This window comes from Plectropomus leopardus, chromosome 10 (assembly GCF_008729295.1).
Source record: "Plectropomus leopardus isolate mb chromosome 10, YSFRI_Pleo_2.0, whole genome shotgun sequence".
Classification (NCBI taxonomy): domain Eukaryota; kingdom Metazoa; phylum Chordata; class Actinopteri; order Perciformes; family Serranidae; genus Plectropomus; species Plectropomus leopardus.
The window spans coordinates 168725-189772 of NC_056472.1; the positions used below are offsets into that span (position 1 = coordinate 168725).

At 40.4% G+C, this 21048-nt stretch overlaps 2 protein-coding genes across 2 annotated transcripts in view; both read left to right on the plus strand.

Annotated features, from left to right (window-relative positions):
• Positions 1-1075, plus strand: part of ubxn4 (UBX domain protein 4) — a 34451-nt gene extending 33376 nt beyond the window's left edge. The window contains exon 13 of the mRNA XM_042494473.1: positions 215-1075. Within this exon, the coding sequence (XP_042350407.1) occupies positions 215-353 (139 nt within the window). The 3' untranslated portion in view covers positions 354-1075. The remainder of the gene's footprint in view (positions 1-214) is intronic.
• A 14586-nt stretch (positions 1076-15661) lies between these two features.
• The window catches only part of itgb2 (integrin, beta 2), a 39599-nt gene continuing 34212 nt past the window's right edge, over positions 15662-21048 (plus strand). Inside the window, exons 1-2 of the mRNA XM_042494314.1 lie at positions 15662-15719; positions 20357-20408. Coding sequence (XP_042350248.1) covers positions 20360-20408 — 49 coding nt within the window. The 5' untranslated portion in view covers positions 15662-15719; positions 20357-20359. The remainder of the gene's footprint in view (positions 15720-20356; positions 20409-21048) is intronic.

The following is a 21048-nucleotide window of genomic DNA, read 5'->3' on the forward strand; positions in this document are numbered from 1 at the left end:
ACTTATTCTCATAAAGCATGTTCAGCTAAAAGCTCTGTTTTATTTGATTCCTAGCTCATGGCAGCTAGAGCCGTCTGTGGATAGATAATGTTGTATGACAGATTAACATTACTGAAACTATTGAGTGATTAAGGCGTACTTGAGCTCCTGCACATAGTAGCACTGTATCCCTGGTGACTCACTCACTGTGTCATTTTCCTGTGTGTTCACTCAGAGAATCTCTCTCCAAGCACACTCTGGAAAAGCGGCCCAAGGACTTTAAGAAGGATGGTAAAATCTGCAGGCTAAGGACTCAAGAGGACAGTGAGGATGACAACAACACCTGGAATGGGAACTCCACCCAGCAAATGTAGCAAAATAACAGCAGCTCTTGCTTCCTCTTGCTCTCCTGGTGTGATTAGTTCAGTGTGATAAGTCCCAGGTTTTTGCTGCACTGTCAGCTGCTCCCTTTGTTCTCTCCTCTAACTGTGTTCCAGGATTTTGCCCCCGAACCTTGCCTGCATGGATAGATCAATAATCAACAGAACCTCCTCTGGGCTTAAGCTGAGCGTTTTTGTGTTGATTATGACATGATTCTGTCAAACATCCCAGGCTCAGGCTATACCTGCATTTTCTTTTGGGTCTGTAGCTCATCGTTGATCATTCTCACATCCATCCAAGATTAAATAATGCTGGTGGCCCTGGTTGCTCCTGTCACCAGCTTCTCTGGAAAGAGCAAATCCACTGTAAACTGTTGACCTGAAGTAAAGATATTGTAATCTGAACCTGGCTTCATATTATGTCATGGAATATTATGTTTAACTCTGTCTGATGGCCAGTGACTCAGCAGATGACCTTACAGTGGAATTAAGACGTTTTCTTTTAGACCAATAAATTATTTCATCAAACAGCTTGCAGCTGCTGGCTGAGGACTATATGGCTGACTCCAACAGCTAAATTGGAGTTCTGCCAAGGTGGTGGTGGCAAACACACACAGTTACACACACACACATACACACGTGTGTGTAAGACAATGGGTGACCACTGTAGTCTCTTATTCAACCATGAAAATTAAAGCAACCTGATTTTCCAAAAACCCCTTGAACTGTGTCTTGGTTGTTTGTTAGCAAGGACAGAGATTTCACTTGCATGTTTTCTTCAACATATCCAGGCCTTACATGGTGTCATCATCATCCAGATAACATGATTCTGAACACAAGTAGAGTGTTGTTTTGAAAAAAGAGACGAGCACTCACATGACTCATCAATCAATTTTATCTGGATATAAAATCCATTATTAATGAAACTGAGTCAAATGTAACTGAAGCCTTGTGTGTGGAAGAGGCATAAGGAGGTTCTTTATTCAATGAACAAATAACATTTATCAGGAATGAATAGCCCTCTTACTTTTTTGTAGTCCTTTCAGGAGATGAAAGCAGCCCATGACGTCATGAATGAAGTTACTGGCTTTTTTTTCCCGTTTGCTAAGACAGTCCATAACTGCACACTCATCTTTACAAACTTTAATGTCAGAGCCAAACTACTAATAACAAGACTAGGTATGTATTAAATTCATAACAATACAATAGCAAGAACAACTGATAAACTGTGCAATTAACCCAAATGCCTAACTGCAGGAAGTTTGTTAGATTAGCAATAATGACTCATTTTCAGCAGATTATTTCCCATGAATCTTGCATCAGATTTGCACTGTTCACTCTCCAGCTAATGCGCTTATTAATTTCTGTGAAAGTTGGATAATATAAGCAAAGAGTTTGGACCCTGGAGTGAGCTACTTTACAGGGTGTAGTACTTCCAGCAGCCACTAGGTGGCAGCATAGGAGAGACAAATTCCATGTCATCTTTGTGTACATCATTTGTTGACCAAACCATATAAATATCATGTTAATCCAATAATAATTGTCTCTCAAGGCTTACTTTCTGTTGCCAGGCGGTGGCGCTATCATGACTAGTATATATTTTCATAAAGATGTGTTCAGGGCGGGATCCGAATAAATCCTATGAGGTTTCAGGCAGATTGGACAATGAACTGTTGTGCCTGTGATAACTTATCATCACCAAGGGGTTGAGAATGGACACACCAATTTTGAAGTCAATCAGATGAATCCTGTAGGACAAGATAGCAAAAGTATGCAGCCTTAAATCCCCAAAAATCAGCACATAATTCAAATGGATGACTTCCTGTTGGGCTTGGGGGGTGGGTGCAAGAGGCTTTTTTGTGCGTCTGGACATGATACATACATGTGCCAAATTTCGGATTTACACAGGAAACCAGCCACTGGGGCTACACGTACTGGCATGACTCCCACTGTCCCGATCGTTAATTTTAGTTAAAGTTGGAAAATGCATGCAGAGAGTTTGAACCATTGAGTGAGATATTTCACATGGTGTCGTATTATCCTATGACTACTAGGTGGCACTGGAGAACACAAAATCTAAGTCACCCTATTTTACATAATTTGTAGACCAAAGCATGTTAATTCCATGTAAATCAAAAGATAACTGTGTTACAAGCTATACTTCCTGTTGCCAGTAGGTGGCACATTGAGTATCATGGTTAACTGACAAGTTGATGTGTTCAGGGTTGCAACCTGATCACACCCGTAAAAAAATTTGGGTCTTATTGGTTAAGCAAAAGTGAAGTTAGAGCAGTTTCCTGTTTGGTGGCAAATACTGCATTGCCATGGCAACAGCATTCATTAAAAACATACGATCTTCACAAGGCATCATGGAGGTCTTTAAGCAGCTTTATTACCAAGTTTCAGCTGAATGTGGTCAACCTGTAAGTGGATGCAGCTAAAAATAGAAGTCATGAATTCCTGCTTCCAGTAGGTGGCAGTATGCTGATAAGTCAAAAGAGCCAAACAGATGTGATCAGGACGGGACTCTGATCAAGCATGGGAAGTTAAGGTCAGATTGGGCCATGTCAGACAGACTAGCCACACCCAGAGGGTATGATGAAAACTCAGAAATCAAAAAGCTTTTGATGTACCATGATGTCAATTCAATCCTTCAGTTAGATATTTAATGTGGGGTAATACTTCCTGTGGCCACTAGGTGGCACTGGAGACCACACAAAATGTAGGTCATCTTGGTCTATAAAATTTGTACACCAAACCATGTAAATGTCATGTAAACAAAAGGATAGTTGTGTTGAGAGGCAAATTTTCTTTTGCAAGTTGGTGGCACTATGAGTATCATACTTAATTGACAATTTGATGTGTTCAGGGCTGCACTGTGATTACACCGGTAAAATTTGGGGCCAATCGTTTGATGCAAAGTGAAGTTACAACTTCCTGTTTGCGATGAAGACAATGTTGCCATGGCAACAATGTTTATGAAAAACCTATGAAATCACAAGCAGGCATCGTCAAGGTCTCAAAGGCTTTCTTACCAAGTTTGACCTTAATATGGTCAACCTTTAAGGAGGTGGACATCGAAGTATAAAACATATAACTCCCTGTCTCCAGTAGCTGGCGCTATCATGATAACTTGATAGAGCCACGCAAGTGTGTTCAGGCCCGGACTTTCATTAAGCATGAGAAATTTTGGGCAGATCAGACAATGTTTGGCTGAGTTACAACAACTTCCTGTTTCATGGTGAAACATCAAAGTTGGAGAACAAGATACGCCGACATGGTGTGGAAAAAAATCACAAATTGAATAACTTTTTATGTCCCATGGTCTTTAATATCAGTGAAAGTTGGAACAAGCACGCAGAGAGTTTCAATCCTTCAGTTAGATATTTCATGTGGGGTAATACTTCCTGTTTGTAGGTACTGGGGTGTTGCACAGGCTTCCAAACTTTCACAGCTCTAGGTCAAAAAAGCTGCAGGGGCTGCTTCGTTGAAAATCAGTAGGTGGCGTAACATTTCCTCCAACCCATGCATGAGATCTATTAAAATACCAAATGTTTCACCAGACCTGATAAGTCTGCAAAGTTTCGTGACTTTATGAATATGTTAAAGCCCTCAAAAAAGCGATTCATCTGATGAAAAAATATTAATAATAATAATAATTAAAGCTGCAAGCAGCGATGAACGGGCCCTTGCACCTCCACGCACGTCGGGGCTACTTGCTTGACGCCGACTGATGCAACTGCGTCTCTCTGAGAAAGGGCAACACTGCATGCAGCAGTGAGTTAGAGTTTCCTCCATGTAGTGCTAAGGCTGGAGATGAGCTAAATCACTTTATCAGGCGTGTGTGTGCGTTGTGGTTTGCCACTTACAGCGCTGTTGTGGGCTTACTCACAGCAACAAACGTGGGAAAAAATGACAGTATATTGTTCCTTTTCCTGATGATCTGAATAAGTCCCTAAATGTGTCTGTCATTGCTGCTTAAATATAACGTTGCAAAGAGGGTCTGGAAAATAAAATCTGCTAAATATAATAAAGTCAGCTGGTTGGTAGTCCTCTCCTCCTGTGCGCTGGAACCTGAGGTCATCTTGTTCGTTTGCAGAAAGATGAGGCCATTGTTTTTTAACATAACAGTATGTACTTCAATGTTGCTTACCGTAAAAACACTCTGACTGACTGCACCACTGTCCACTATTCTGCAATGCTCTCTGTCACAATGTCCTTGACTGTGAAGAGTAGTTTAACAATGAAGTGAGAGAGCACTTTGACTCTTTCTCTCTCTCTCTCTCTCTCTCTTTCACGCTTTCTGTGTGTGTGTGTGTTTTTGTCATAGTCAAACAATGAGTGAACAATGGAGTAAGAGCTCTATCTAGTGGACAGCTGTAGAAGGCAACTATTTCTAAAAACCCCCAGCATCAATTCCTGCATTATATGGTCTGTGAACAGAGTTTTCCTATCAGTGCATTTGGGAAAAATATAAAGCTGATTTGCTCCATTTTTTTCTGTGAAAGGCTTATATAAGGTGATAATATGGGTGTATTGAAAAATCAGTTGGGCTTTAGCAGAAATTGCAAAAAATGGCCAAAAATTTTAAATAAAATTAAAATTGGTAGACTTTCTGTTGTGTATAGGTCATGGCTCCAAGATGTTTTTTTGTAGGTCTTAGGCTTTTACATGTTTCCAAGTTTTGTAGCTCTAGGTTAAACGGTTCGCGGGGGCTGCTTCGCTGAAAATTAGTAGGTGGTGCTACAGAGCACATTTGGGCACATCACAGCAAAAAAAAAAAAGATATCAAATAACACATGGGCGACATGGAGGTGTTGTGGTTAGCACCGTTGCCTCACAGTAAGAGGGTCCCTGGTTTGAAACCCGGTTGGAGCGGGGCTCAGTCCGTGGGCGGGGGCCCTTCTGTGCAGAGTTTGCATTCTCCCTGTGTCTGCGTGGGTTCTCTCCAGGGTCTCTGGCTTCCTCCCACAGTCCAAAGACATGCAGGTCAGGTTGATTGGTCACTCTAAATTGCCGTTAGGTGTGACTGTGAGCATGTACGGTTGTCTGTCTATATGTGTCGGCCCTGCGATAGTCTGGCAACCTGTCCAGGGTGTACCCTGCCTTCCGCCTGATGACAGCTGGGATTGGCTCCAGCCCCCCTGCGACCTTTACGAGGACGAGCGGTTACAGAAAATGAATGAACCAATCAATCAATCAATCAATCAAATAACACATCATAGGACTATTGATGTGTCTGCCATTTTTTGACTTTTTAAGCATGTTTATCCCCTTAAACACAACTTCCTATTTTATGGTGAAGAACACCACAGAACGGCAACAGCGTTTGATAAAATAAAAAACGGCTAGCAATTTAACATCACCAACTTTAGGAAATAGTGGTGTCCAGATTTGAAGTCGATCAGATGAAATCTGTAGGACAAGTGTTTAACCAAAGGGACACTAAAATTACTGAAAATGTGAAAATTCAAATTAAAATGGCACACCTGTTTTTTGTTATAGGGCACAACTCCAAGAAGCTTTTTTCTAGGTCTTGGGTCTAAGTTTTGTAGCTCTAAGTTAAACGGGGTTAGGCTTTAAAGAAATTTTCTAGGGGGCGCACAAGAGCCATTTTTGCACATGAATACAAAAAAATATCAGATATCACAATTTAGGACTTTTGATGTCTGTGCCACTTTTGGTGAGTATTGGTGCATGACTTGGCCCTCAAAAAGTGCTTCGTGTTTTCTGGCGAATAGTGCGTAACTATGGCGATAGCATTTGATGAAAACTCAAAAGTATTGTTTCTGTGCATCATGAAAGTCTTTGCAGTATTATGAGAGCATTTGAGGTGTATCTGCTACAGGAGACACATTAAAGTGTAAAAAAAAACACAACCTTCTGTTACCACTAGGTGGCGCTATGACTGTGATTCAAAATTGTGCTGCAGATGTGTTCAGGCCTGGACTGTCATCAAATGTGTGAAATTTTGTTCATCGAAATTCGCCATTGTGTTACAGGAACACCGTTCAACAAAAAGGGACAATATTCATTTTCCATCATTACCATTATCTTAATGATTTTTTGACACAATTTTGAGATCAATCAAGTCAACCTGCTAGGAGCTGCATGTCTTAGTGTAAAACTTTGCCTTTCTTGTGTCAATAGGTGGCGTTCTCAGTATGGATGAAGACATTTGGATCATGTACAATAGTTTTAAAAACTACTTCCTGTTTGGTGGGAAAACGTGTAACTTCTCGGCCCCATAACTTCCACACCATTCCACAAAAAAGAAAACTGGTCGCAAACTAGGATCGCCCAAATCTGAAGGTGGGATTTACAAATTTTGAAGTCAATCCGTTGAAATCTGTAGGACTTAACGTAAAATCCCAAAAAATGACATTTCAAATCAAAATGGCAGACCTCCTGTTGGGTTTAGAGTATGGCTCCAAGAGGCTTTTTTGTCCATCCTGACATATTCTATGTACCTCTAAATTTTCATCCCTCTTCATGAAATGGTTTGCCGGGGCTGGCATTTAGGGGGCGCTACTTAGCTCATTCTTTGACACCTACACACGACACCTATAAAATACAAAAATTTTCACCAGTCCCCATAAGCGTGCCAAGTTTTATGAGTTTTTGAGGATGATAAAGCCAAAAAAAAGAGGGATTCATTTGACAAAATAACAATAATAATAATAATAATAATAATAATAATAATAAAACAGACCAATTACAAAAGGGTCCTTGCACCATTCAGTGCTGGGGCCCTAATAAAAAACGGATCAATTACAATAGGGTCCTTGCACCGTTTGGTGCTTGGGCCCTAATAATCCATTCAGTTTCAAGAGGGTCCTCGCACCGTTCGGGGCTCGGGTCCTAATAATTAAGGCTTCAAGCAGCGATGAAGAAGCCCTCGCACCCCAACGCAAGTCGAGGCTATTGGCAGGACTCTGAGTGACACAATCATCCATTTCAGTGAATGTCTGAAAAAGTATACAGAGAGGTTTTACCCTTTAGTGAGATATTTCACATGGTGAATTACTTCCTTTGGACACTCAAAATTTACGCCATCTTAGTCTACATCAATTGTAGACCAAAACATGTAGATTTCATGAAAATCAAAAGAGAAAAGAAAATGAGAGAAGAAGAGTTCAGTGACTGGTTGATGTGATAAGGGCTGTAGCCTGACCACAACTGTGAAATCTGGTCAATGCAAAGTGAAGTTACAACAACTTCCTCTTTGGCAGCAACCACTGGGTCTCCATGGCAACAGCGTTCATGGTAAACCTATACTTCAGAGGGAGGCGTCATTAAGGTCTTAAAGGTTTTGTCACCAGTTTTGACGTCAATCGGATAAACTTTGAACACTTGTCATGTAGATGTGTTCAGGGCAAGACTGTCATCAAACATGTGAAGTTTGATGTAGAATGGACCATGTCCCTCAGTTATAAACTACTTTATGCTTAATGGCGAGACATGGAAATGTTTGGCCCAGTAACGGCCACATGGTGTGAAGAAAACTCACAAATGTACTGACTTTTGATGTCCAGGGCCTTCTGAGAGGATTTTTAAATTTTGAAGTCAATCGGATGAAATCTGTAGGAGAAGATTGAAAAATTGCAAGCCCTGAAAATGGCCAAAAATGCGCCAAAATTGCACATTTTAATTCAAAATAGCTGCCTTCCTGTTGGGTTTAGGGTATGGGTCCAAGAGGCTTTTTTGTAGGTCTTGGGCTGTTACCTCCAAAGTTTTGTAGCTCTAGGTGAAATGCACTGCAGGGGCTGCTTCGCTGAAATCTGTAGGGGGCGCTACAAAGCAAATTTGTCATATCAATGCAAAAAAATCATATCAAATATCACATTTTAGGACTTCTGATGTGTGTGCTAAGTTTAGTGAGTTTTGGTGCATGCCTTGCCTCTCAAAAAATGCTTCCAGTTTTATGGCTAATAATGCATAACTTTGGCGACAGCGTTTGATGAAAACTCAAAAGTGCAATTTCTGTGCATCATAGAGGTCTTTACAATATTCTTATTGATAGGAGGTCAATTAAGTTAACCTGTTACAGTGGAAAAATCAAAGAGTAAAAAAAGTAACTTCCTGCTACCAATAGGTGGCGCTATGAGTAAGATTCAAAATTGCACTGCAGATGTCTTCAGGCCTGGACTCTTATCAAATATGTAAAATTTTGTAAAGATCTGACCATCTGGGGCAAAGTTACAACAGTTTTTGATGTCATGTCGAAACATTGAAATTGTCCACCCGATTTTGGTAACGCCTTTCAACGAAAAATCTCAATAATCATTTTCATGCATCATCAACGTCTTAAAGATTTTTTGAGACCATTTTGAGATCAATCGAGTCATCCTGCCAGGAGCCGGACATCTTACTGTAAAACTTTGCCTTTCTTGTGCCAATATTTGGCACTCTCATTATCGCTTAAAATTGTGATATTGATGTGTTCAAGGCGGGACTCCAGTTAAAGTGAAGTGAAGTGAAATGTGAAGTTCTGGTCATATTGGACCCTTAACAGCAGAGTTACATACCACTTCCTGTTTACTTCCTGGTTCATGGCAGAACATGCAAATTAGATGCCTCATACAGATCACATGGTGTGATGAAAACTCATGATTTGAATAACTTTTGCTGTCAAAGGTCTTATGAAGGCAGCCAACATTTGAAGTCAATCTGATGAAAGCTCTAGGACAAGTTCTCAAGATTACGACCCCTGAAAATGACCAACAAAAACCACACCAAAATTACAACTTCAAATCAAAATGGCTGACTTCCTTTTGGTTTTACGGTATGGCCCCAAGAGACTTTTTTCTAGGTACTTGGGTGTTGCACAGACCTCCAAAGTTTCATAGCTCTAGGTAAAATGTGCTGCGGGGGCTGCTTCCTCGAAAATCAGTACGGGGTGCAACTGATACATTTCCTCCGACCCACGCCAAGACAATTAAAATATCAAATTTTTTTGGGGGGGGGGGGGGGGGCATCGGTGGCAGAGTGGATAAAGCGGGCGCCCCATGAATAAAGGCAGTGTCCTTGCTGCCGCAGCCTCAGGTTTCGACTCCCCGCTGGAGGCCCTTTGCTGCATGTCATCCTCACTCTCTCTCCCCTTTTCACGCGATTGATCTGTCCTATCTAATAAAAAGGCTAAAATGCCAAAAATATAACCTTTAAAAAAAAAATCAGAATTTTCACCATACCTGATAAGTCTGCAACGTTTCATGACCGTTCTGTGCTCGGGCCCTAACAATAACAATTCCTTCAGTTTCAAGAGGGTCTTTGCACCGTTTGGTGCTCATACACTAATAACAATAACTAGAAAATTTCTGCAGAAATTTCGAAGGGTGCCTGCTGACAAGCCAATTTCTTCCCACGTATTAATCTTACTCAGGAACTACTAATATGTGTGAAGGGAGGAGGGGCCACTCTCTAACCACGTATTTGTGGCAGCAAGTAGTAAGTAATAAGTAGTAAGTAGTACGTACTACAAGTTCACGTGTAAACATTTGCTACCAAGTATTAAAATTATGAGAGTAGTTGTGTCCCCTTCCAAAACAAGAGGCCACAAGGACCAGTTAAGGGCCAATTAAGGATAATTTTGTCCCCGTCCACCTGAGTGGCCACAAGGGCCAATTAATGCCACAGTGGCCTAATTATTAACTGGCATCTTTTTTTGGCTGCAAGGGCCAGGAAAGGGACCCCTCAACCTTGGGGACCACAGGGACCAATCGATGGCCCACTTATGGCCCCTACTCCAGAGGGCCCACAACTGGACTATTAATTATTAACTGTAATCTTTAATTGGCTGCAAGGGGCAATTAAAGGACCCATCAACCTTAGGGGCCACAGGGACCATTCGATGATCATTAATTACTACCTACTATCTTTTATTGGCCACAAGGGCCAATAAAGGGTCCCCTCCACCTCAGGGGCGTCAAGGGCCAATGATGGCAATATAAAGGGTCAGTTTACCATTAATTACTAGTGGACAAGGGGAGCAGGCATCACTAAATGGCATCTTTGTATTGGAAAAGTCACGCACACACCAGGATAGCTCTCTAGTGTTAGTGCCCGTTGCTACAGTAATTAATGGCCCATCTGCATGTTGCTATGGCAATTAATGGCCCATTAATGGCCCAACTGCACCCCTCCTCCCCCCTCTCCTCTTAGGTCAGCTCAAAGGAGGCAGTTGAATTTGATGCAAATGTCCCTGTCAAACTCGTCCATTTCACAGCCATACCTTTCACCAAATAGTCAAAATATTACAACGGGGAGAGAGAGGAGGTCGTAACGAACGCAGCCATATCATATATCATATTTTTATCTGAAATATCTACTACATTGCCCAAATCACTGTGTAACGAAGCGTTTGTGGCAGCCATTTTCCAGAAATTTCAAATCTCAGTTTGTATTGGAGTAAATGAGTTGTCAGGTTTCAAACCTAATTTTATCCAACCACCACAAGTTTTCCTTCGTTTTGATGTACAAATTGTGAATATTCACTGCTAGCTGTGGGAGTAGTGGCAGTTTGTTCAGGAAATGTTTTTAATATTTTTCAGCTCCTCACACTCCAGCGACAGAGTGGCTTTGATCTTTGATCCCATAACAAACCATTGTAAAATCTTAATTGTCCTAAAAAACATCATTATACGTTAACTGCGAATTCGTGAAAACCATAAAACTTATCAAAATTTCCATTTATGTCAACACAGTCCACGGCCTGGTAAACTGCTTAAAGTTCGAAACATTTCTCTACGTGAACGTATGGTGATAATCGATGGCCTCAATGAGTCATGAACTTGAACTCTTTTTACATCGATTTCTCAAGGCTATCAATTTACTTTATATGGGGACATTTTCGGCAGTTTTTGGGCATTTTGGAGGGCTCACAAGTGGACCATTAATTACTCACTGGCATCTTAAAGTGGCCACAAGGGCCAATTAAGGGCCCCCTCCATCTGAGGGCCAAAAAGTGGACCATTGACCATTGACCATTTCACAGGCCATACCATTTACCAAAAAGTCAAAATATTATAACAGGAAGAGAACGGAGGTCGTAACAAATGCAGACATATAATTTTTGTTAGGAAAAATATCTGCTACATATCCCAAATCACTGTGAAAAGAAAAGGTTCAATAAGCCAATTTCCAGAAATTTCTCATCTCAGTTTGTATTGGAGTTAATGGGATTTTTTTTTGCGTCTCCCTTCCTTTGGAGGCTCCATGAGCAAGCTGTGTTGGTTTGTCAGCTTTCAAACCCACTTTAATCTGACCACTCCAAGTTTTCCTACGTTGTGATGTACAAATTGTGGGAAATTAGCTATGGGAGTAGCTCTAATTTGTTTGCTCTTGATTTATTAGCTCCTCTACACTCTACCGACAGAGGGGCTTTGATCAGTGACAAGAGTTCCACCCATAAGAAATAGCACAAAGTATGCAGAACCAGTTAGCAGACGAAAAATGTACGGACTTCAAATTACAATAAAGAAAAGAAGAACAACAGTGTGGCTACTGAAGCATTCACGCTAATAAAGAAAAGAAGAACAATAGTGTGGCTGCTGAAGCATCCACACTAAAGAAAAGACACTAATAACTATGACGAATAACAGATAGCAACGGCTATAGGAGATATACATGTAGAAGATACACATACGCAGTGCAGACACCCCAATAAATATTCAAGGTAAGTATGATGTGTTAGATCCATTACTGTACATATGAGCATTCTTTCGTTTTAAACATTATCTGTCTAAAAACATCCCCTTGTGTTAATGTGTTGATTCTGATCTTATAGCTATGTTCATTGTCACTCTGGATACAGAATTACAATCATATGAAATACTTTTCCTAGACGCTCTTTTATAGAAAAAATGTCAATAGCAAATATTAAATATTAAATACACATAAAACATAAATATAATAAAACACAACAAATATAACAACAAATTTAGCATATAAGAAGTAATAACAAATGAGTTTTGAAAAATATATAGCCTAAATTCAGGGCAAAGATCTGATTATAAGCTGTATATAAAAGCATAAGAGCTAGCACACAGCTCAGGTAACAGCTTCATGTTGACGTGGTTGCGTTTTAAAATTGTTTCGGCTCATACGGGCTGTGGATGTGTTAATGTAATAAGAACGGACAATGTGGCATATTGCTTTAAATGTTGCTGTTGCAAAGGATTTTGAGACAGAATTCTTTCCTTTCCTCTGGTAAAGGATGGTTCATGTGCTATGTTAAAGGAGATTATAAAGGAAGCACTGAAGCATCGCCTCCGAGAATCGCCACCTTGACGTTGGGGATGGGCTTTGACAGTGGTCCCAGGGGAGGGGCCAGACTAAGAGCAGTTCAAGGATGACCATGACTGATCTGGAGCAGAGTACCTCGCCCAGTATGGGCTCATCGTGGCCCACGCTGCCCATATGGCCCACTCGGGCTCAGCCTGAAAAGACTACATAGAGCCCCCTCCCTGTGAGCCCACCACTCGCAGGGAAGGGGATCATGGTTGGGTACGTTGTGTGTTTGGGCAGCATGCAGTGGTGGGGTCCTGGGTGTGTTGATCCTTGGCATCATAAAGTGGTTCTAGGGACGTGGAACTTTACCTCTCTGGCGGGGAAGGAACCGGAGCTGGTGTGGGTGATGGAGCAGTACCAGCTAGATATAGTTAGGCTCACCTCCACGAACAGCACTGGTTCTGGAACCAAACTCCTGGAGAGGGGCTGGACACTCGCGGTGGGTGGGTGTGGGGATACTCACCCGATTGAATGCCGCTGTGTGGGAGTTTATCCCAGGGAATGAGAGGGTCACCTCGATGGGACTGAAAGTCGCTAGGAGAAGGTCTCTGAGTACCCAGCCTTCTTGGAGTCTCTGGGCAGTGTCCTGGAAAGGGGTGCCAACTGGGGACTCAATAGTTTTCCTGGGGGAGTTCAACACTCACATGAGCAATGACAATGAAACCTGGAGGAGCATGATTGGGAGGAATGGCCTGCCTGATCTGAACCTGAGTGGTGTTCTGTTATTATTATATATAGTGCTAGTCAAGGATTGTCCATAACGAACACATAACATAACAGCATGTCCATGACAGCATCCCTATGCTCAAACATGCACAAGCATAGGGATGCTCATATGTGCACTTGTTAGCAAAGCTCCCCAAGCCAAAGATCAATGATTGACTTTGTGGTTATATCATCCGACCTGCGACTGTATGTCTTGGACACTGGGGTGAAGAGAGGAGCGGAGCCATCAACTGATCACCACCTGGGGGTGAGTTGGATCAGATGGCAGGGGAAGCTCCCGGACAGATCTGTTAAACCTGATTGTGCAGTCAGGGTGAACTTGGAACATCTGGCGGAGGCCCTTGTCCACGAGGTCTTCAACTCACACCTCCAGAGGAACTTCTCACGAATCCCGGGGCAGGTTGGGAACATGGAGTGGTCTGAGTGGTCTGAGTTCAAAGCCTCCACTGTGGAGGCAGCTGCTAGAAGCTGTGGTCAGCAGATCATTGGTGCTTATCATGGCGGCAACCGCAGGTGAGGGAGGCCGTCAGGCTGAAGAAGGAGGCCGTTCTGACTTCACGTCGAAAGGGGCCAGTTCAGGTGGTTCGGGCATCTGATCAGGATGCCTCATGGGTGCCTCCCATGGGAGGTGTTCAGGGTCCCCCAGGAGGAGCTGGAAAGCATTGCTGCGGAGAGGGACGTCTAGAATGCTCTGCTCCACCTGTTGGCCCTGCGACCTGGCTACGGATAAGTGGGTGATAATGGATGGATGGATGGATAGATGAAGCACCTTTTCTTAATATTAACAGAATAGAGCAGCTCATATAATGGCAGCTGCTGAGATACTTCCGGATCATTTAACTCTGTTCGGAATTTTTTTAAGCAAAAAAGGCTATACAACCACAGCCAAAGGACACAGGAAAATCATAATGTAAAGTGGGAACAAGTGAAACTAATCAGGTAAACACAAGGGTGGGAAAACACACAAAGACAGAAAGTAAAACAAGACATGACACCTGAGGATTGACATTACAAAATAAAACAGGAAACAGAACATGAGTAACAAGAAACAAGGAAAACACAGACAAAACAAGTCTACACCACAACACAAAACCAAAATCATGACAATCACACTTTGTCTTTTTGAAAAGACACAATTATCCTTCCTGTTACTGGCATGTTTGCTTTTAAAATAGTATTTTTTAGTTAAAAAGTAGTTTTTCAACTCATAAGGATTTTCACTTCTTTTTGAGTCTTTTGGAGAGGACAAGAGTATTTAGGCTGAAATAAAGTCAAACAAAGTCGTTTTGTTGTCTCAAATCATTTTATTATGGTCTCAAAGTTTGAGATTTTGAGCTTTTCAAATGATCAGTAAGTGTGTGCTCATAAATCATCATGTAAACCTGTTAAAATTCTGTTGGAAAAAATTTGTAATGTGTAGAAAATTATTATTTATTATTTCAAGTTGTTGAAAAAAAGTCCTAATGAAATATCAATACTTAATAGAACCAGCCACATTGATTTACATTTCTGATACCTCTTGATGGGTTTTCAGTTTAGTTTTATACCTCATATTATTAATTCATTTACTTTCTCTTTTTGTCTGTATTGATGTGCTTAAGCTGATGCAACAACTGAAATTCCCTCTGGGGGTGAATCAAGATCTTATCATCACTCTGAAGACAGCTGCCTGCTGGTGGTTAAAACGAGAGCTAGAGACTGAACCAAACAGTTGCAGCCATAAAATGAAAACAAGGACCTGAGAGATGCTTGAAAGTGTTGAAAGCTGTTGAGAGGTGAAAGCTGCAAGTAGTCCCTTGATCCATTGTTGATCTATACATGTTTGTTCTGTGTTGCCACTGAGATCACTCCTGCACTCACTCCATTTGTTAAAAAAGATGTTGAGGTGTGGTTGGAAGTTTTGAAGTGGATTCTAAAGCTTAGATTACACATAAGCCTTCAGTAATTAATGTTTAAGATGTGTGTACATTCTGGCCAGCCTGTCAATGTCTTATTTATATTTTAAGCACGATGATTTTAGGGTGTTTGACATTGTAAAATGTTTTTGCTGTAAATCTCAAGTCATGTCTTTCAAAAGCCAAGCCTCCAAGCAGTCAGGCACTGGTCAAGTCTGAAGTCCTTGTATCAGTGTTTTACAATGTGACTGGGTGTTAAGTCTCCAGCTTTTGCAGTGTGTTATGAAATTCATTTCTACATTATGATGTGTGGCCTACTTTGTGACAACACCCCTACCCACCCTCTGAGACATGGTCTCTGTTGCTTCACACTTCCTGTCCTGAGGGTGGAGTCTCTCCTTCCAGATAGAGTTCAACACAGCTGTCAAACACATGCATCTTCCTGTTACTGGTAAGTTTGCTTTTATAACATGGTTTGTTTTAGTTAAAAAATAGCTGTTTGACTCTTATAAAGCTCTTCACTTTATCTTTTTGATTATCTTTTATAAAGCTGGTGATGTTGTGTCTCAACAAAGTCTGATGAGGGACAAAGTAACCCACTGGTTTGTGACATTTTGGGAGTTCATATGAAGCCATATGAGGAAGTTTAGCTTCTTGTTTTCTGAGAGGAAGTTGGCTGAATAAACTACTAACAGATGCATTTGACAGGTACCAAGAGTTGCATTTTCGATTTGGTTTTTAAAACTAGAACTGTTTAATGTTTAATTATATGAATTAAAGTTATTAACTAATGTCTTCTACATCATATCATATTACCTGTACAAATGAGATACTGACTGGCAGAAATATGACACTGGTCTTTGTGTAGGTCGTGTTCGTGTTCTTCATGTAGCACATTTAGATGTTGTCTTCACTTAGTAGAATACAACACCAGTGGTGGGGGTATTAAGATATATATTTTTTAAATAAAACCAGCGTTACCTTATCAAAAAATAAAATCCACTATTCTAGTACTTGGTAAAATTGTAATTTCTAAAGGCAGGGCTACATGAAAATACAAGGAAAAAGCAAGAAACAGCGACAGTGCAGTAAGTATTTGTCACAATGCAATACTGGAATCAATAAAATGCATAGGAGGGCAGCAGTTTTTTAGATTTAGATTAGATTTAGATTAAAAAAGTGTCTCAAATCAGGGCAAATTTGAGATCATCATTAAGTTGGTTCCATCTATGTGCAGCATTGTAGCAAACAGTAGCTTCATCATGTCCAGTTCTGACGCCAGCCACGTTGGATTACCAATCAGGAGAAATGGGTAACTGCCCTCTCCCCCGGTTTGAGATGTTTCACCTGGTTTCAGATAAATTTGTTTGAAAATGTGTTTTGGAAAGTCTGCATCTTAAACAAGAAATCAGCTGACATGATGAGGCCGTGGCTCCTGTTTCATAACCTCATCTTGAGGTCTTGTCATACTCTATTGTCAAATACTGTATTATTTCATGCTCTTTAAGTAATGTGTTCAATTAAATTGCTACACAAGTGATAAGCAGATAAATTGTTTTAACACAGCCAGTCTCCAGCCCTCAGCTCAGCTGCTGTCACCCTTTAGGTCTCTCACCTAGAAAAAGAGAAACAAAGGTGATGTTGTAAAATTTAACTCCTATCATGTAAGCTCATAGAATGGTTTACATGTCTAATAAAAACCTACTTTTAATGGATGCTATCTTCCATTCTCATGTGTGCTCTGGCCCCATGTTTATATTTTTATGTCTATATATATTTAAATCTTCTGCAGCATTACAATAGCAAATTCTTGACATGGTAACAGTGTCTCACAGGCTGTGTGCTAATATAGTTGCTAACAGTTATCCTAACTTATCAAAAGCCCACTGACTGATAAGCAACAGGTAAGGATAATGCCATGAACATGATGATGCCATGAACATGTGAATATGTCCCAATGACATTATGGTCCATATCATCATGATAATTGGATGAAAGCAATAAGCGATATGAGAGTTACCAAAAAGACACAAAAATTGACACATACAAGTCATCTACATTCTGCTCTGGGTGTAATCTTTCAGTTTGAGTCACAAAGCGGAAACATACTGATGACAGAGAACCTCTTTGTTCCCTTTTACCTTTTATGGCGATGACAGTGTTGACACACTCTAACACAGGAAACCATGCCAGTATGTTAGCCTGAGCTCTGACAGTGGGTGGATGCTTCACACATATCAACAAAATAATAGTCATTTTCATATGTAGACCCCTGATATATGATACTTTGATGTCAAATTCTAATATCATCAAGATAAATATCAACTTTTATATTCTGATGTCAAATATGTCTTGGTTGCAGAGCCGCTCATCATTTGTTACCAACTTGTCAAAAGCAGCGTTTTAGTTCTTTTTTCATGAAGCCTGTTTAGATTAGTCTTGTAAAATTGTCGTTGTGCATCAATTACTACAAGTTTTCAGTGAATAACCAAATTTTTCAGTAAATCCCAAGTTCTGTTTCTGCAGGTTAGAGTTTCAACATATTTGAATATGGGCAGAACTACATGTGGCCACACTTAGTGCACTTGCTTTTACTTGTTTTTACACATATCAGTATGCACAAGATCAGTACACATGTAATTAAAGATCAGTCTGTGGTTCTTTAGATTGGTTTTAGCCTTTCATTTGGCATTAACATAACATTATGTGAAAAGAATTCTTCTCGTCTGACATCACTAATGCTCTAAAAATGATCAAACAAAAGAGTGGCATTCAAACACAGGCATGTGTGCCTAAAAGTGCATTAGTGCCCTTGTGGCCCAGCTGAGACCAGGGTTCAGATCCAGGCACTGCTGTAAGAAGGATGCCAATGAGTTATGATGTCCTGTTTTTTTCACTAGGAAGTTAATTGGTTGGGTAAAGGGGCCTGGGTGAGTTGGCACAGCTGGATTCTGGACCTTGAGGTCTCTGGCAAAAAAAGGCTTGAGGATTGAGAATATCACACTGGTTGATGGAGGGGATCTTGCTCATGTGAAACTCAGCATTGGTAAATAACAAATGTGAAAACTTAGCTCATAGAATTTCACTGAATTGCAGGCTTTAAAAATCTGCTGTCCTGTTCATCAGGCCGAACTCTGATGCGTCTGGATTGAGTAGTAGTATTGACCTACACAAGCAGTGGATGCAAGTCAGTGTTGCACCATGTTTTTACCCAATAAATGATTTTCACAAGATAACCTTGTTTGAGTTTCTAGTGCAAAAACTAGTACACACCAGCACTAGATTGTCTTTACCAGAACCCTTTTTAATGAAGTTGTATGGGACTCTGAACACTTTGGATGTGTTGACTTGCTACAATTCTAATATTGATATGGCTGGCTTCTTGTAAGCCAGTGACAAATGGCCTATTTTGAGTTTTCCTTGTAATTTTACTGAGTGAGCTAACCTCTGTTAGTCTGTGTAAGCATAATTTCTACCAGTTACTTCTAAATAATCACCAACACCAAAGCCACAAAAACTGTAAAGATGCTGCTGCGATGACCCTCATTATAGAGACGTTATAGACATTCACCGGAGACTGCTGCTCCTTTAAACAGCAGAGTGTTAAGTGTTTCAGTGTTGAAAGTGGGGGATTCTGGGAAATGGAGAAACAGGGCTTTGTTGCTGGGGCAGCTTAGCCTTACCGGCTGGTTTACTGTGAGCTTGTCCTTAGCTTGTGTTGATGCTATTTTGAAATGAGAGTAAACAGACTCGACTCCCGCATACATTTAATTAGTATTTTAAAGCAGCAAAGCAGTAAAATATAAAAATCCAACTCTTGGAAATGCTATGGGCTGAGGTGTTGTGAGATCAATGACAAATGTAAGCACGGTTAAAACTTGGGTCAAGGTACCATGTGTACTTCTAAATTTAGTATATTTTCATCTATCAACATAATGAAGAATCTGCTGAATGTTTGTCCCCATAGTATCCATTTCATTGAGTCATTGAATGAATTTTTTTGAAACTTGACCACACAGACCTAAGCGCCTTAGCATTGGACATCACATAATGTTTAATGTTTAAACTTTAGTCAATGTGGACATTCTACACATTGTTTACTCACTTGGATTCTCCATAATTCAAGCACCCAGTTCAATATACAGAAACCATGAGCACCAAGGTACATTGTGTAATTCAGATGTATAGGCACAGTGAAAAAGAGAAACAACAGTTTCCTTAACTCTGAAATGATCCTATAATATGTTTCTCAATTATTTATATTCCTTTGGTCTATAAGGATCCACCGATCAAAAAAAAAAAGAAAAAAAAAAATTAAAAGGGGTTTTCATTACAATGAATTATATAATTCAAATTGTTAATACTATCGTGAACTCCTTTGCAAACTGTCCGTGTATGCTAATTTAATTGGTCAAATGAACCAAACCTCAATATATTCTCATTTTCCCTCACACTGATCTTGGGTATGCCTGTTTTCATTACCTTGCTGGCAACAAAATAAAAGTGTCCCTGAGCTTTTGTATTTTTCACCTGAAGACAGCTTCTTGGAACAGCATGTGCTGCATCTCTGCTCATTAATTTAAGTTTCTGGCCGTTAGTCTGGAGCCCTGCTTGTCAGTCCGCTCAAAACTGATGCAACACAACACAAAACATCGGCCACTGCCACCAGTGAATGTCATGTAATTTACTAACAGGCCCATAGTAGTCAACAAGGCAAATGTCAGCCAATACCGATGTTCAGCTGATAAACTGATGCATCTCTAAATGCAAGCATTTAGTAATGAGGTTATGCTTGTGGTCTTTTAAAATCCATATCAACAGCAATGTCACCATTTATAGTTTGCTATTATGAACTTATCTGTATGTTGGATTTGGAGTCCTTCTGTGATTTAGGATTTGATTGTGAGTCTGTAAAGCCCATAAACACCATGTCATTAGCTGTGTTTCGTGGAAAAAGGCAGAATGAGGTGAAAGTCCAAGGATAGTGGTTTTGTCAGAGGTATTTGGGAAGATTTTAAGGAGTTTTGCTCTTAAAATGCCTTAATTCATGCAAGAAATCTCTAAAAATGTGTGTGCTTGTTTTTTCAGGAAATGGATCAGTGTTTGCTGTTTCTTCTGCTCCTGCTGATGGGTAAAAATGGTATGTTTTAAAATTGAGCATTGTGAGGGCCCACGTGCTAGTGGCAAGTTGTATAGAATTTTTGGCTCAAGGTCCTTGCCACTAGGTTCAAGTCATTTATTTAATAGAACATCTGGGGTCTTCAAAAGCCTGCCAAGAGAACAGCAGTATTGCCTTTTTTATTAAAAAAAGAAAGAAAAACTGTTTTCATTGTGTTCCTCTGGGATCATTTAGGTCCCTTAATTGTATTAACGATAGTTAAGTAGATAGTTAGGTAGACAGTTATTAATCCCTGTTGCCTCCTGGTTATTACCCTGATTTTCTCTTTAAAGCCTTAGCAGAGCTTTTAGTTAGTCAGAGAGATTTCAACTCTCGTGGTAGACTTCCATAAGGCATCGCTCCTCCCTCACAGCAAGTCAGGGTGCTCACTTTTATATGTCATGGAATCGGGTATTCAAGTGTGAGTCTTACCCCACAGACTCTGCCAGCTTGGAGAAAAACTACATTTCCAGCTCTAAATGAGGAAATAGATTTAATCTCCTTTATGAATAACATTCTAAATAATCGAAGCTTTTGGTAGGACTGCATTATACCTGATTCAAATGAAAAAGAAATATAGTTAATGATATGAATATGATGATATCACTGTGATTGTTCTTTT